The 16,191-nt window shown below is 43.9% G+C and overlaps 1 protein-coding gene across 1 annotated transcript in view; it reads right to left on the bottom strand.

Moving 5' to 3' along the window:
• The window catches only part of PI4KA (phosphatidylinositol 4-kinase alpha), a 205,370-nt gene that overhangs the window by 84,019 nt on the left and 105,160 nt on the right, over positions 1-16,191 (bottom strand). Inside the window, exons 20-23 of the mRNA XM_030219598.1 lie at positions 7,493-7,601; positions 3,408-3,544; positions 2,577-2,710; positions 1,750-1,832 (exon numbers count right to left, since the gene is read on the bottom strand). Coding sequence (XP_030075458.1) covers positions 1,750-1,832; positions 2,577-2,710; positions 3,408-3,544; positions 7,493-7,601 — 463 coding nt within the window. The remainder of the gene's footprint in view (positions 1-1,749; positions 1,833-2,576; positions 2,711-3,407; positions 3,545-7,492; positions 7,602-16,191) is intronic.

The following is a 16,191-nucleotide window of genomic DNA, read 5'->3' on the forward strand; positions in this document are numbered from 1 at the left end:
TTTGCAACTACATTCAAAGCGGTTTACATATATTCAGACACTTATTTTGTACCAGGGGCAATGGAGGGTTAAGTGACTTGCCCAGAGTCACAACGAGCTGCAGTGGGAATCAAACTCAGTTCCCCAGGATCAAAGTCCACTGCACTAACCACTACTCCTCCACTGAGAGGCAGATGCATCAACCAAACGTAAAAAAATCTAAAACGTAAAAGTCCTTAAAGAATTTGAAAAAAACGAAGAATGCACCATAAAAACAAGTTGCACATGTTTGGTGCGGTATTGTAAAGCACAATGCATGAAACTGGTGTAATCCCCGTCGGTAATCGGCCCCTAAAGCATGCGCAGAGCAGCCAAGCGTTATGCTGGCTGCTCTGTGCATGCCACAAACGTCAAAACAAAACAAAAAAAACAAAAAAAACACGTTGCATTAAAATAAAAGGAGAAAAAAAAAGGATCGGGAGGGGGCAAAGGCGCTCGTCAGGAGCGTCCTGTATGGGCAGCCTTGCCCCCCCCCCCCCCCACCCGAGGTCCCCGCTGTTCCCCGCTTCCCCCTGCATGAAAAATCTAAATTTTAGCATCCCCAACCTCCCTCCCTTCCTTCCTTTCTTTCTCCCACAGCTCCGCCTCCCGCCATCCTCCGCCCTGTGCCCCGCCCCCTCTGAGGTCGTCACTGCCACTCCCCCCCTCCATCTTACCGGGCCCGCGCAGCGCCTCTCACCTCTGTGTGAAGGCGCTGCACGGGCAAGAAGAACATCTGATCGCCGCCGAGTCTTTAGGACGTCTCTCCTTTCCTGACCTGGGCCCGCCCCCGTCTGACGTAAGTAACCTACGTATGTCAGACGAGGGCGGGCCCAGGTCAGGAAAGGAGAGACGTCCTGAAGACTCGGCGGCGATCAGATGTTCTTCTTGCCCGTACAGCGCCTTCACACAGAGGTGAGAGCTGCTGCGCGGGCCCGGTAAGACGGAGGGGGGCAGGGCAGAGGATGGCGGGAGGCGGAGCTGGGGAAAAAGAGAGAAAAGGAGGGGGACCGGGGCAGCTTAAAGTTGTTTACAGAACCGGGAAATTGGCTTCAGAGGAGTGCAGAGTGATCTCTAGCAAATGTCTGTTCCCTCTGGTATTTTCCAGTGCTTAGGCAATGGTTGCTTGAGGGAGAGTCAATTTCCCTAAGTGGCTGCGGCTTGGACAGTTGTCCTCTTTACCTCTGCTGATTTTTAATCTCGGGATGCTGATTTGAGTGAGCAAGTGACAAGTTGCATAGTGAAAGACAGTGCTGGCAGTGGTTCTTGGTTATTCTCTGCTGTTTGCAATGGTAGCTGCTTAAGCAGTTTTCATCTGGGACTATAGTTCTGATCACTGTCACATATCTTTACTGTTTTCCACTACGCTGGGCAGCCACAACAAGAGGTACAGACCTCTCGTTAGCTTTCCCGTAGTTTTCCATCGTTAGGGCAAGCGGAAAACTTTAGTGCATCTCATTTCAATAGGGTTTCTACACAATTTGCTCATCTGCATTCCGTTTTCGTTCGCTGCTACCGTCGTCGGAAATTGGGCTTTAATGCATGCAAGGGTAGGAAAACTGTTCGTTAAAGGGTCGTTAACTGGTTCGTTAAGTTTAGTGCATCTTGCCCTGAGTCTGGTAGTTTTCATCAACTCTGTGCCTCTATCCAAATATGTTTCCACTAATTAGAGTTCAAAATATTGAGGTACTTATCCCTCAATCATGAAAGACTGGCCCAGAGAAATCTTGCCTGATTTATCCTTCTGAATGGCCTTATCTTCAAAGTAGAAGAACATGACTTGGAATCGATCTTTGTCCGTTGAATGCATCACCCTGCAAGAAGAACACATCTGACTGCAGCTTATATTGACAAAAGGAACAGGTATTGAACATGCCAACATCATGAGTTTTACTAAATGTGCAAATTAATGGAGGCAAAAGCACCATCCAGGTGGATTTGAATTATAAATACAAGAAGCAACAAAGGTGTGTAGATAAATAAACAGGTTCTTTCCTTATGCTTTAAGACTAGGGAACAGAGGCTCTTTTTCCACTGGATTCAAATCTTAGGAAAAAGACAATTTAGTCATTTTAAAAGAGTAAACATTTTTGGCAGTATGCAAAACCAGATCAAACCCTGGGGAAGAAACTGTCAAAGTTCTGTACAGAATTAAAGCCTGCTACACAGCACCACTCCTTGATGGCTAAAATCAAGGTAAGGACTGAGCCATTAGTCAAGGATGGCTCTGTCTTGGCAGAACCTATGTAATAAGGAAATCCATGTCCTACCACTAACTGACCCTACTGGTGATACAAAACTATTTGGATTAAACATCATATTAGCCCACTACCTCCAACACTCCTCCCCTCCCCCACAAAAAAAATATCCAAACTGGTGTAGAACATAATGCTACAGTCCTGCATCCCTGGGGACATTTTGTCCATCATTCTGAGCTGACAACACACCTGTAAGAATGCAAATGTTTTGGCTTCTCAGTCAGTGCTGCTGGGCTGGGAGACAGCCTGCTTTGTGAATGAAAACCCGGGAAGTAAAATTTCCAAAGTTTTCAGATGTACCTCATGTACTCCAAGCGGTAAACAGACAGCAGGTAGGTAGACATGGCAAAATCCAGTTTATTAATGAGTGCTGAGACTTCAGGAGGGGGATCCAAGAGATTGATGATGGTGCTTCTTAATTCATTCAGTTCTGCCTAGAAAGAGAAAATTAGTATGCAGGGCCACTGAGACAGAAAGCCAAGTAAGTCCCAGGGCAGAACCAGACCGCTGAATGCCCCCCCCCCCCCCCACTTGAGCCGCCGCTCCCTCCCGCTCCCTTACCTGTCTCTGCCTCCAGGGGGGTTCTGGGCCCGGCAAGCCTCTTCCTGCCATGGTCTATCTGCTCCTGTCCGTACCAGGAGTCGGGACCAGGATGATTTAATTAACGCGATATTGTGCTAATGCAATCATCCAGATCCTGTGCGGCATATAGGAGCTGGAGAAGACAGACCTGGAAGCAGGCAGGCAGGAAAAAGCTTGACGGCACCGGGCCTGGTCCTCCCCTTGGAGGCCAGGCCCAGGGGTTTTGCCCTCCCCACTCTTGGCAGCCCTATCAGTATGTGTCAATAAAACTACTGAAAATGCCGGAATTCTTAGCTCTCATATAGCTGTGATGGCACATGGAGATCTGTCTTCTGTAATTCAAGATGAGAGCATAATGCCTCTCAGTATCCATCTGGAACCACTGAATTTCTACATTGCTTTACTGTATAATCCCTCACCACACATCAGACCCTGTAGTGGGCTGCATGAGAGAATTCTACGGTTACATCATAGGAACTCCTCCAGTCTGCATGCTGCTAATATGAAAGGGCACAGTCACTGGTAAAGAGAATAAATGAGTTTTCTCACGGGGGTGACGGTGTCATTCTTCATGGCAGAGTTGTACTGCAACACAGAGCGCAGTGGCTCTTTACTGGGAAATGTCAACAGAGGAGACTTGGTGGCAATCTCACATACTCCTTCATACCACTCCTCTGGCCAGAGCCCTGTGGTAAAGAGAAAGCAATCAGGCGCCACTCACCGACCGACATGCCCCACTCCCTCCCACTGACTCAGCAACTTTACTTCACAATAGGATCCAGTCCAGCAGAGCTCCAGACCTAGGTTCTCTACGGATGGTCCCACTTTACACTGGATTCTCTGTATCCTGCCTTGAACTATAATAACTCAATAATCTCTGAGCCACTGTGTGAGAAAGATGTACATAAAGCTTAGTAAGCTTTTGAGGGTTTTTTTTTCTTTTTTTGTTAAACTTAGGAGGTAAAGGTGCTCATTTTCAAAAAACACAGACTTATGACATCTAAGTTGGACTTTGGATGTTTTGTACTAAATGTCCCAAATATGAATAGCAGGGTACAAATTGTATCACAAAGATAGAGAGGATCAAATTAGAGGGGGGTTGCGCTATATGTTAAAGAGAGAATTGAGTCAAATAAATAAACATTCCACACGAAATAGATAGCAGCGTGGAATCATTATATATAGTGTGACAAGGCTGCATCCCCGATGTATAGAGTGAAGCAGCAGAACCATGAACTACATATCCCAGAATGCATTTCCAGTCCTAGCAGTGACATCCCAGGGGATAGGCAAGCTGGCCATATACAGTCTCTGACCACAAGAGGGAGGGTGAATGAAGGAGCCAGTTCCCGGGACCAGCAATCTGTATATCATGCTGCCCACCTGTAATAGGGAGAGGTGGGCTGAGAAGCAGGAGGATTGGATGGAAGAGGGAATTAATCAGCCTGAGCAGGAGAAGAAAGGGAACGGAATGGGAGCTTGAGAGCGGAGGAAGGCATCCCCTGAAGATTTGGAAACCTACATGGTTTGGGGAATTTATTTTGGTTTAAACCCTGCTTAAGTAGAGAAGCCTGGTTTTCTTTTGGGGAAACCCTGAGTGGTGGTGGAATTACTAATCTGTTTTGAAACCTGATTATTGTGAGAACCTCTGAAGTTGGAAGGCTTGTTTATGAAGGAGGGCTGCCTGGTGGGAAGAGGGGTTCAGTTCAGGAGAAAAGGAGCAGTGCAGGCTGAAAATCCTTGGGCAAGACAGGTCCCTAAAGAACTGAAGCAGGCTGAAATACCTTGGGTGGAAGGAAGTCCCAAAAGTATTGAACCTCCTGAAAGTAAAGGCTGCTTGGTGCTTAACACTGTCTTGAGGGGAAATCCTGCTTGTGGGACAAGTACTATTTGTTTGCTACTGACTGGGACCAAAAAAGCAGGGATTTCCAAAGGACTATTGCATTCCCCTCCGGGAAGGGGGCAAAGTCTTTGTGTAATTGGTTGATGATACTAAGCAAGGCAGAACAGCCCTGCCTGAGAAGCAAGTCTCTACTCTGGAGGGAAGTTTTGTTTATGAATCTGGAAAATAAAGGAATGTTTTTGAAGTATTTCCTGGTGGCAGTTTTGTGAAGTTCTGGCTATTCAGGGGAGGCGGCTTCCTCCCCCATACTGGAGCAGCGGGCCCGTTTACAATAGAAATTCCATGTGTGAAGGGAAGGAGTATTCTTGTAGGGCTGTACTACTGTCCGCTGGGACAGAACGAACAGACAGATGAAGAAATGTTTACAGAGATTAGGAAAGTTGGCAAACTGGGCAACACTATAATAATGGGTGATATCAATTACACTAATATTGACTGGATAAATGTTACTTCAGAGAGTGCCAGGGAGATAAAATTTCTAGATGTAATAAACAATTGCTTCTTGGAGCAACTGGTCCAGGAACAGACAAGAGGGGGTGCCATTTTGGATCTGGTCCTTGGTGGCATGCAGGGCATAGTGCGAGAGGTGGTGGTGTTGGGTCCCCTGGGAAACAGTGATCATAATATGATCAAGTTTGAGCTACTATCTGGGATCAACCGGCAAAGGAAATCTACTATAGCAGCATTTAATTTTCAAAAGGGTGACTATAAATAAGCTAAAAAGATAGGCTGCTAAAGTTAGGACACTTAATCGGGCATGGACGTTAATACAAAAATACCATCTTGGAAGCCCAGATCAGATGCATTCCAAGTATTTGCAAAGGTGGAAAGAAGAGAAAATGACAGTCAGAATGGTTAAAAGGTGAAGTAAAAGAGGCTATTGCAGTGAAAAGATTGTCCTTCAAAAAATGGAACAAGGACCCAAATGAAAAAAAGAAGCAACATGAGCACCAGCAAGTCAGATGCAAAGCATTAATAAAGAAGGCCAAAATCAAGCCATTAATGTCTGATGGATATGTTTTATATTTTGAATGTTTTTATTGTAACCTGCTTTGATTTCAAAGGGTGATATAAATCAGCGAAATAAATAAATAAATGTAGAAGAGGCCAGCAATTTTCACAGACTGGTCCCCCAGACATCCCAAGAAAGCAATGGAGCACCCTAGAGAGCACTGCTGTGGACTTCATATAAATGCTCCGTGGTACACATCTCACTGTTGCTCCCTTATCTTATCTGCTGAGCCCTCCAAAACCCACCACCCCCAAAATAGCCCTTAAGGGTGAAGGGGGCAGCTATATGTGGGTACAGTGGGTTTCTGGTGAGTTCTGGAGGGCTCACAGTTTCCACCAGGGAGGTATGGCCCTCGGTTCACCTGTCTACAGTGCAGTGCACCCACCACTACACTACTCCAGGGACTTGCTTGCTGCTCTAATGGACCTGGCTATAACATATGAGGCTGTCATAGACACTGGTGAGTACTATTATTCTTATTTTTGGGGGGGTGGGAGGGGGTCATCCCTGAATCCCTTCAGTGCTCATCTGATCATTTAGGGCACCTTTTTTGTGTCTTATTTGTTAGAAAAACAGGTCTAGACCAAAATGTTGAAGTTTTCACCCTAGACGCTTTCGTTTTGTTCCATTATGCCCTAATTCCACCTTCAAAACGCCCCTGACATATACCCTTGGATGCAAATGCATAGATAGTGGCAAAACAGTGATTTTTCAAGCCTGTGAATTGTATTATTATTTTCATGTACTGTATTTCTCGTTTAGCCAGAAGGTGGTGTTTCTTCTCTGTTTTAAAGCTGTTGCAGAGAAGGCCGTTTTCTTTTCAGTTTAAGCCCTATGGGAAGGTAACCTGCTGCATTGCCATTGGCCAGATACTTTCAGAGTTGGTGCTCTGGGCTCTGATTGGCCCTGGAGTTCAAAATCCAGTCAGGAGGTCCTGGATTTTCCCCAGTCTCAGATAGGGAGTGCAGAGGTTAAACATCTCTGTCCTAAGACCCTGTTCAAGACCTGTGAGCAGTTATTTTCCTAAAACTCCCCAGGTGCTACTCAGGTAGTAACAAAGTGTTTAGACAGTTTAATTTTGATCCTTGTTTCAGTTACCTGTTATTGCTTGTTGTGTTTCCATCTGTTTTATATTGTTCTACTTTTCTGATAATAAACCCATTAGTTTATTAGCTCTGTTGTCCTGGACTGACTAAGAGTCCTGGTGGCTTGTGTTTTGGGTCTGTGGGTGCTTTCTAGGAACTGTGGGACCCTGACACTGTGGCCCCAGTGTCCTTAGAAATCACCAGGGAATAACTTGAGAGTGGGAGACTCACCCAAAGGCAAGCGGGACCCAGTAGCGGGACCCAGTTGGTGGGAGGAGGTTGCTAGTGTACAGCGTGTGCACAGGTGCAGGCAGGCCTTAGCAGTGCTGGGTACCGACCCTCCAGGTGGCCACAGGGTTAACCCAAGGTGTGTGCTAGGTGTTTTGTAACAGACAACTGCAAAACAGGTTTCCAAAATACCAATTTGGACGTTTTAAGAAGAAATCCGTCCAAATGGTGCTTTATGACACTCTTTGGGCATTTTTCTCTTTCAAAAATGAGCCCCACAGTAACATAAGTAACTTTGTAAGTCTATATGTTACTAACCTAAGCTCATAATGGCTTTGAAAATAACCCTCAAAATGTGGATTTTTAAAAAAATAATTAAGTGCTGTGAGTACTATATGTGTTATACCTGAGCCCTCCACAGCAAAGCCCATGAGCACTGAATATAGCCAAAAATCACGGAAGAGCTTCTGCAGCCGAGGTTTGGCCTCCTTGATGGGTGGTAACCGTCTTGTGAGCTATTGGGACAGAGAAAAGGAAAAATGTTAGGTAATCGGGTCAGGAGAATTTGTTCTTCAAATGATGAGTTTAAAGCTCAAACTGTTATCTTAAAAAATAAGGGGTCAACATTTAAACCAAATTAATGGTTAAATTGCGCTGGCTGACCCTAAAGCAGATATTCAGCGGCACTTAACTGGATAGTGCTGCTGAATACTTGTTCTGACTGCCACAGTTCTATATGGTTAGTGTCAGGGCCGTCTGTGTGAAGAGTAGGGGCGGAGCTAAAAAGTATCTTGACACCACAGATATTCAATTCCTGTGCCCATTTAGCTAACCAGTCATGTTGGAACACGTACAGTGCTGTTCTAGCTTTGCCTGGTTAGCTATCTGGGTACAGCACTGAATATTGGCTCTACCCGAATAACCTCTGTGCACTGCCAAACACTGAATATTCAGTGCTGGTATCCAGATAAGGACCAACACTTAACATTCAGGTCTAATTTGGCTAGCAGCAGTCAGTGTTTAAACATTGACCACTATTGCCTCTAAAGTTATTTGAACAGGGGCTACCCCAAGAAAACCACATAAAGAATATACAAGAGCTTTTTTGAAACATCAAGAATTGTTATTACACAGTAGAACACAATCGAAAAATTCTGATGATCATATTGGTGTGTACTCCATTCTCTTCTAACTTGGCTTCTATTATCAGACGTTATTGCAATATGTTGTTGGCCATAAATATTTTGAGAAGTTAATGTTTCCTTAGTATCCTCCCCAAACCAGTCCAGAACCTGTAGTTATGCTTCTCGATGAAGACAGAGACTAAAGACTTGTGAGCTCTGCCCTATAAGGGCATTGTGTAGCCTTAGGTCTTCAGCATTTCTGCCTCCAGCAGATGGAGGCAAGTAGATGGCCGCAGGCAGAACTGTGCAGCGTCTAGACAATTTGGAACTCAGCTCCTAAACCGGTCAGAGGATAGACTCTCACTTGAGCAGGGGGTGCTTATTTGTTTGAGCTTCACTCTATTTAAAAAAAAAAAAAATTAAGGATTTTACTCTGGAGCAAAGGGAATATTTCAGAGGAGTCCAAGATCCCTCCCCCTCCTACCTTTGTGATTGTTTTGTCCTGTTTGGAGACTACAGCTATGAAAATTAAACTGTGACTTTCTCATGGTAGGAGTGCAGAGTGAGTCTTATCTGGGTTAGCCAGATGCTCCTATTATAGCTTGGGGACAGCTGCCCTATATTCAGCCAGCACGAAGGGATCTAAGACCAGTCTCTATTCATAGTGGTACTCTGGAATTGAGCTCTGCATTTATGGTGATTTAATTGGAGGAAGGACAGGTCTCTCAGTAATTTCAAATTCCTGGAAATTTTACAAATATCTTCTCTCCAAGTTCAGGAGTCTTCCTCAGTGGGGAACTTCACTTAAAGGGCGAGATCCTTTCTGATTAGGTCAGACAAGATCTTAAGTCAGCTGACTATCCTCAAGCTGATTTAAAATTCAGCGTAGCTTTGGGATAAGTTCTATTCCTTGATTTCTTAAAAAAAAAAAAAGGAGAGGTTGTGTGAACTTAGTAGCAGTAAGCAGTAGGCTAGGGCCCTTCAGCTTGGAAAATGGACAGTTGAGGGGAGATATGATTGAGGTCTACAAAATCCTGAGTGGTGTAGAACAAATAGAATAGATTTTTTACTTTTTCAAAAAGTACAAAGTCTAGGGGACACTCAATGAAGTTACATAGAAATAATTTCAAAACAATTAAGAGGAAATATTTTTTCACTCAATGAATAGTTAAGCACTGGATCTTTTTGCCAGAGGATGTAGAAACAGCAATTATCGTATCTGGGTTTAAAAAAGGTTTGGACAAGTTCCTGAAGGAAACGTCCATAGTCTTCTATTGAGACAGACATGGGGAAGCCACTGCTTGCCCTGGGATTGGTAGAATGGAATGTTGTTACTATCTGGGTTTCTGCCTGGGACGTGTGACCTGGATTGGCCACTGCTGGAAACAGAATACTGGGCTAGAGGGACTACTGGTCTATCTAGTATAGCTATTCTTATGTTCTTATTTCCACATGTGATAACAGAGGTGCAGGAGTGTAATCTTGAGTCTTTGCTTCAGCTTCAGTGGTGGTCTTATAGGCAGTGGTGTGGTGTGTGTATATGTCTCTAGCGCAGGCCTAATGATTCAATAAGCCCATGGAATACCTCAATCAGAGGAAAAAGAATCTGCAGCTTGGCAATATAGTAGTGTTTGATGTTTTGCCCCAAGTCTTCAATCAGCAGTATGCAGGGTCTATGCTCCTAGAACTTCTCTTCCCTAGATCCAGTAAGGCCGAAGACGAGCCCAGGAGGTGGAAATGGAGTTCACTATTGCTTCTTATCTGGAACATAGTATGATCATTGTGGCAGATACACTCTAAGGTCAAATTAGAGTTCTAGCTACATTGTGCCTCTGGCAATCTGTTAGAAGGTTTTTATAATGATATAACTGTTCTGCTTGCACAGATCCCAGGTCCATTTCAGTAAACCTCCCCTCTGGAGAAGTTGTTTTTGGTAAGTACCTGAAGAAGCATGTTAATCATGTTAAACAGCTCAAAACACGGCAGCCAGGCTTATATTTGGAAAAACGCGATTCGAAAGCACCAAACCCCTCTGAGAAAAACTGCACTGGCTCCAAATCTGCACTCTGGTTGATAAAATCATCCACGGCGAAGCCCCGGGATACATGACAGACCTCATAGACCTATCAACCAGAAACACAACAAGATCAACACGAACATACCTAAACCTCCACTACCTAAGCTGCAAAGGACTCAAATACAAATCAACTTATGCATCCAGCTTTTCCTACATAAGCACACAACTATGGAACACGCTACCAAACGTCGTGAAAACAACGTATGACCACTTAAACTTCCTGAAATCACTAAAAACTTACCTGTTCAAAAAGGCATACACTACCGATCCAACTTAAATGCCTGAACCCTGCAACACAACGAAACCTAAGCTCATAATGGACATAACCTAATTCTTCCTATCTATGATTCCCTAATGGGACTGTTACACATGAACTTCATTCTTCCACAACATCACTTTGTATCTGTTCATACCGGAATTGGCGATCGCCTTTACGGTACTATGTAAGCCACATTGAACCTGCAAATAGGTGGGAAAATGTAGGCTAACAAATAAATAAATAAATAAAATAAATAAATGTTGGTGATCCTAGACTCCAGAAATTACCAAAAATACCAAACCCTTTTCTACTGCTGATGCTTACAGATACAGGCATAAGAAGATAAGATCCTAGCACCGGTATGGATGAGAGATAAAGAGAGAGTCCGAAGTGGTATGCTTTATGGGTCAGACATAATTTTAAAGAGGATTTGATAACAGAATAGGAGCTAATGTGAGACTAGATGAGAGTTGCCAGGGAACTAAGGTAGATATTAAATAATAGGGGTGGAGATCACGTGATGCACTGACAGGGATTGACGTGTTTTAGTACCTCTCTAGGGTCCCACGCCTTACCAAGTTTTTTCATGTTTATTGGAGCACTTCTGGTTACTGTAATCTGCAGTGTTGCAGATGTTTCATGGACAAATATCTAGTTCAGATCGGGAGTGTGATGGCTGGTAAATCTACTAAGAAGGATGCAACTTAGCTGCGGAGCGGCAAGGACAAAATGGTGCCGGCGTAGCTGCCGTGTAGCTCAGCTTTTACAGAGCAGCAGCTTGCCCAGATTACCACTGATGTGGCAAAAGCTTTTGAATCTCGCCTGGGTCAGCTATCCAATCACTTGGCCAATGTGGAAAACTTGTTAGCAGACACGACCAGACACACTGGTGAAAGGGAGCAGTGAGTATCAAACATGGAGGATATGGCTGAGAATACTACGCGTACTGTAGAGGCTCTGTAAGAGCGAATAAGCGCACATGTGGAACAACTTGATGATCTTGAAAATCGCTCCCGTCAGAGCAATATCCGCATTGTGGGCCTCCCTGAAACACCACCAGGGCGTAATTTGGGCAATTTACTAGAACGATGGCTCATCGCAGAGTTCACACTGTTGGATAGTGCCAGACCACTCTATTTGAAGCGTACCCATTGGCTGGGAAGTCTGTAAGATGGCCAGCATAAACCTCATGTAGTGATTGCGAAGGTGCACAACTATCAGCATAAACTGGAGATCTTGCAGGGCTTTAAAAGGAAAAAGGGATTCTTTGAAATATGAAGGCATGTCAATTATGACATTGCAGGAATGGCCGCGCAAATTTACCCCAGTCTGTGCCACATGCCATGCTAAGGGTCTTCAGTTTATGCTGCTTTACCCGGCGCTATTGAAAATTTTCCTTAACGGTCAGTGGTGTACCTTTGATACCCCAAATGCAGCACTAGAGTGCATTTATGCTATTGGGACCAAGCAGGTTCTTGGATAGGACTAATGCTGTTATTTGTGACTGACACTGATTCTGTATCTATATGTTTGGGACTGGTTTCACGTATTGTTTTGCTTAATCCATTTGAGTGAGTGCTCAGACTTTGTTATTGTAACAAATGGTAGGTTGGGGGTAGCAGGCCCCTTGCATCTGGTGTGATTTTTCTTTCTGCCCTATTTCATAATAGGCCAGATAATGTGGGATGACCAAGAGAGGAGTGGGGAAAGGGGGAGGGTTTTGGAGAGGATGGGGGGAGGGGAGGGGGTGGGGATGTTGGAGGGTATTAGGAGAGAGGGAGGTTAGAGGTAACTCCTATTGTGGGATTTATGCTTGTGTTTATAATCTTAAATTACATTTTGAGATTAGGGCGAAGGCTGGGCACCCTACCTCTTACGAATCTTCACAATTTGCAACTTTGCTGTGTATTCTATTGTTATGTGCGCCTCTGGTTGCAGAATTTTAACCTAGATGGTGGGTGGTATCTCCTCGCTAGCTAAATGTATGAAACTTTTAACTACGTTGAGGCACAGGGGAGCAAATATTGCATGCACACAGGACATACTCCTTACTGACACTGAACATTTAACACTCAGGTGAGCGTGGGTGAGAGACGTACATTTTGCATCCTCTGGTGGTAGAAAGGGAGGTGTAGCAGTCTTGATTCATAAATCACTGGCCTGTACTTCTGAGGTTCTTGTGCAGGATGATAAGGGTAGGTACTTATTGCTTAAAGTTTGGTTGCAGGGCAGGGAGATTTATTTGTTAACAACTTATAGACCCACTCATTTCGATAAACAATTTTATCAATCTCTCCTGGCCCGATTACTGCCCTACCAGGATAAAGATCTTTTGGTGTTAGGGGATTTTAATTTATTGGCAGATCCTGCCCAGGATAGTACTGCACACTCACCATCATTGGGGATCTCACGACCGGGTCATAGGGTCCTTCCCCTTGTTGTACTTCTTTGTCCTTAGTAGATGCTTGGCGTACATATCATCGCAGAGAATTAGATTATACACATAAGTCTCGGGCCTATGACACACTTTCTCATCTGGATTATATATTGGTTTCTTCCACTTTATTTCCATTGATTACAGCGGCGGTTATTGGCCCAGAACAGATCTCAGACCATACACTGGGTGGATCTTGAGGCATCTTCACATTATCATGCAGTTTCAGGGTAGCGTTTTCCATCTTACTTGGCCCATAATATGGACTTTCATTCCCATCTCACTTCTAAACTCCTCTTGCATAAATCAGCAACCCCAACTATTTTGGAGTACTGCAAAAGCAGTGATGTAGGGCGAAATCATAGCATATATGGCAGCTCGGCATAAACGTGTAGCAGCAAGTATTTGCACAATAGAAACCACTCTACAATGGGCAAAGCATGCGTATATATGGGCCCCTTCTTCTCATACTAAGGAGATATATATTACCGCTCAAGTAACTTTAACCTCCCTCATACATGAACAAACTTCCCGTGGTCAGGTTTACCAAAAGTATCATTTTTATCAATACAGCAACAAACCAGGGAAACTGCTGGCTTAGACCTGGGGTGGCACTCGAACGATTGGGGCACTTCAAAATGGAAATGGCAACATTGTGCAAATTGATTGAATTGTGCAAATTTTCTGTGACCATTTTAAGCTCTTTATGAGGGTTGCTCTGCAGTAGACTCAGATAATTTCTGATTTTCTGGATAGGCCTGGCTTCCCTAAACTTTCTGCTTAAGACATTCAGATGTTGAATAATCCTTTACAGGCAAAGGAACTTCAGCAAGCCATTAAAATATTGAAGCCTCATAATGCACCAGGGACAAATGGATTTACAGGAGAGTATTATTCAACGTTAATGCCTCAGCTACTTGGACCTTTGCTGGCTTATCATCAATTTATGGTGGATTCTGGTTCTTTTCCTCTTCACAAAAATGTCATGTTGATTATTTTAACCCTGAAACTGGGGAATCCTCGTGAAGATGAGGATTCTTAATGTCCTATTTCACTGCTTAATGTGGATATCAAGTTATTGGCACAGGTGTTAGCCTTGTGAATGGTTTCTGTCTTAACGACACTTACTGGGCTGGTGCAAGTAGGCTTTGTTACAGCCCAGCAGTCGGTTTGGTTAGCTATGTTATATTGTAAAATTCACAGCATCCCTGCAATGTTGGTGAGTTTGGACACGGCCAAGGCATTTGACCAAGTTCATTGGCAACATCTTTTTATGGTGCTAGATTGGGTGGTGACATCGGGTTGGTTTTAGCGAGCAATTCAAATGCTTTATCAAAATCCCCAGGCCTACTTATTGGGGAACAGAGGACATACTCCCATTATAACTATTGACTGTGGGGCACGTCAGGCCTGCCCTCTTTCGCCACTATTATTTGTTCTTTCTTTGGAGCCTATTCTTCACATGCTTAATTCTTCTCCTAAAATCCCTTGTCTAATCATCAGCGGCTATCCTATTAAGGCTTTATTTTTATTTATTTATGCATTCTTGTATCCCACTCTCATCCAAAAACAAATTTCAGTTCAACATGGCTTACAATTTATATTTTGGTGGAGTTACAATAGTGTTGTGCAGTGTGGGGAGGGCATCTATAGTTTATGTAGTTATTCACAGAGTTTTTGAAGAGAACTCCTGAGAGCCAGTCTCCCCTTCTCGAGACTTGTCCGACTTATAGGATGTGTAGCAGCCAGACGATTCCTGGCAGGCTTTGCAGTGAGAGCACCTCTTAACCATTTCAGTGGGGGCCACCATCGCAAAGGTGAACAGCTGAGCCCCCAATGCAAGTTTCCAGAGAGGCCTGGCAGGAGACCCCTCCTGAGGGAAACTTGTAGATGTGCCCTGTTCCAATAAAATATCAGAAGGGAGACTTACTGCTCCTGTACTCCACTGGCCTTGCTCCCCTCACTGCGCCAACAAAAAGCCATTCCCTGTTTAAATTAGCTGCTGAGTCTTGCTGAAGATCAACCTGAGGGTGAGGGGGGGAAGCACCGGCTTCAGAGAGTCAGATGACCAACTGGACCAGGAAGAACCTAACCAGAGCTCAAGGCTGAAGCTATGTCCTTCCACCTGCTGGAGACAGAAAATACTAAAGGGCTGAGCTTCCTGGCTAGGGTTATATGCTTCAGCTCACTTCTGTGTTCTCTATCTCTACCTGCTGGTCGATGGACATGACTAAGTTTTGGAACTATGTAACGACAATATGGAAATGTGAGTCTGAATGCAAGTGTCAGTATGAGAGTGTGTGTGTCTATGTAAGTGTGTCAGTATGATAGTATGTTTGTCAGTACGTACATCTGTGTGTGATAACTGTATGACGGCGTGTATATAAGTGGACTGGAGTTCAATATTTGGTAGAGCTAACTGGGGGGAGGAAAAAGACTCAGTAATTGTAGAGAAGGGACACTGAACATTAAACAGAAGGCAGGTCATGGGAGGACAGTTAGAACTCTGAAAGCTGGGAAATTGATGATTAAAAAACAAAACAAAACAAAAAAACAAACAGGCTCGTGGCACCAGATCCTGCCTTATAAGGAATCTGTTCACACACAACTTTGAATACCTTTGTGCCATCAGCAAATTTAATTACCTCACTCCTTATTCCTATTTATAAATGATCTAAAAATGGGAATAATGAGTGAAATGATTAAATTTGCTGATGACACAAAGTTATTCAAAGTCGTTAAATCACAAGAGGATTTGAAAAATTTCAAAGAACTTTTATGAGACTGGGCATCCAAAGGGCAAATGACGTTTAATGTGAGCAGTGCAAAAGATGCACAAAGAGAAGAGGAACCAGATTATAGCCACATGATGCAAGTTATTGACCAGGAAAAGGATTCAGGTGTCGTAGTTGATGTGAAGCAGTGGCTAAGAAAGCAAATAGAATGTTAAGAATTACTAGGAAAGGAATGGACAACAAAACTGAGAATATTATCATGCCTTGGTATTACTCCATGGTGTGCTCGAATAGTATGTGCAATTTTGGTCACTGAATCTCAAAAAAAGATAACGGAATTAGAAAAGGTACAGAGAAGGGCAATGGAAACGATAAAGGGGATGGGACAACGGGATGACTTCCCATGAGAAAAAATAAAAGAGGAAAGGGCTCTTCAACTTGGAGAAGAGACAGCTGAGGGGCGATTTGATACAGGT

This window comes from Microcaecilia unicolor, chromosome 11 (assembly GCF_901765095.1).
Source record: "Microcaecilia unicolor chromosome 11, aMicUni1.1, whole genome shotgun sequence".
Taxonomy (NCBI): domain Eukaryota; kingdom Metazoa; phylum Chordata; class Amphibia; order Gymnophiona; family Siphonopidae; genus Microcaecilia; species Microcaecilia unicolor.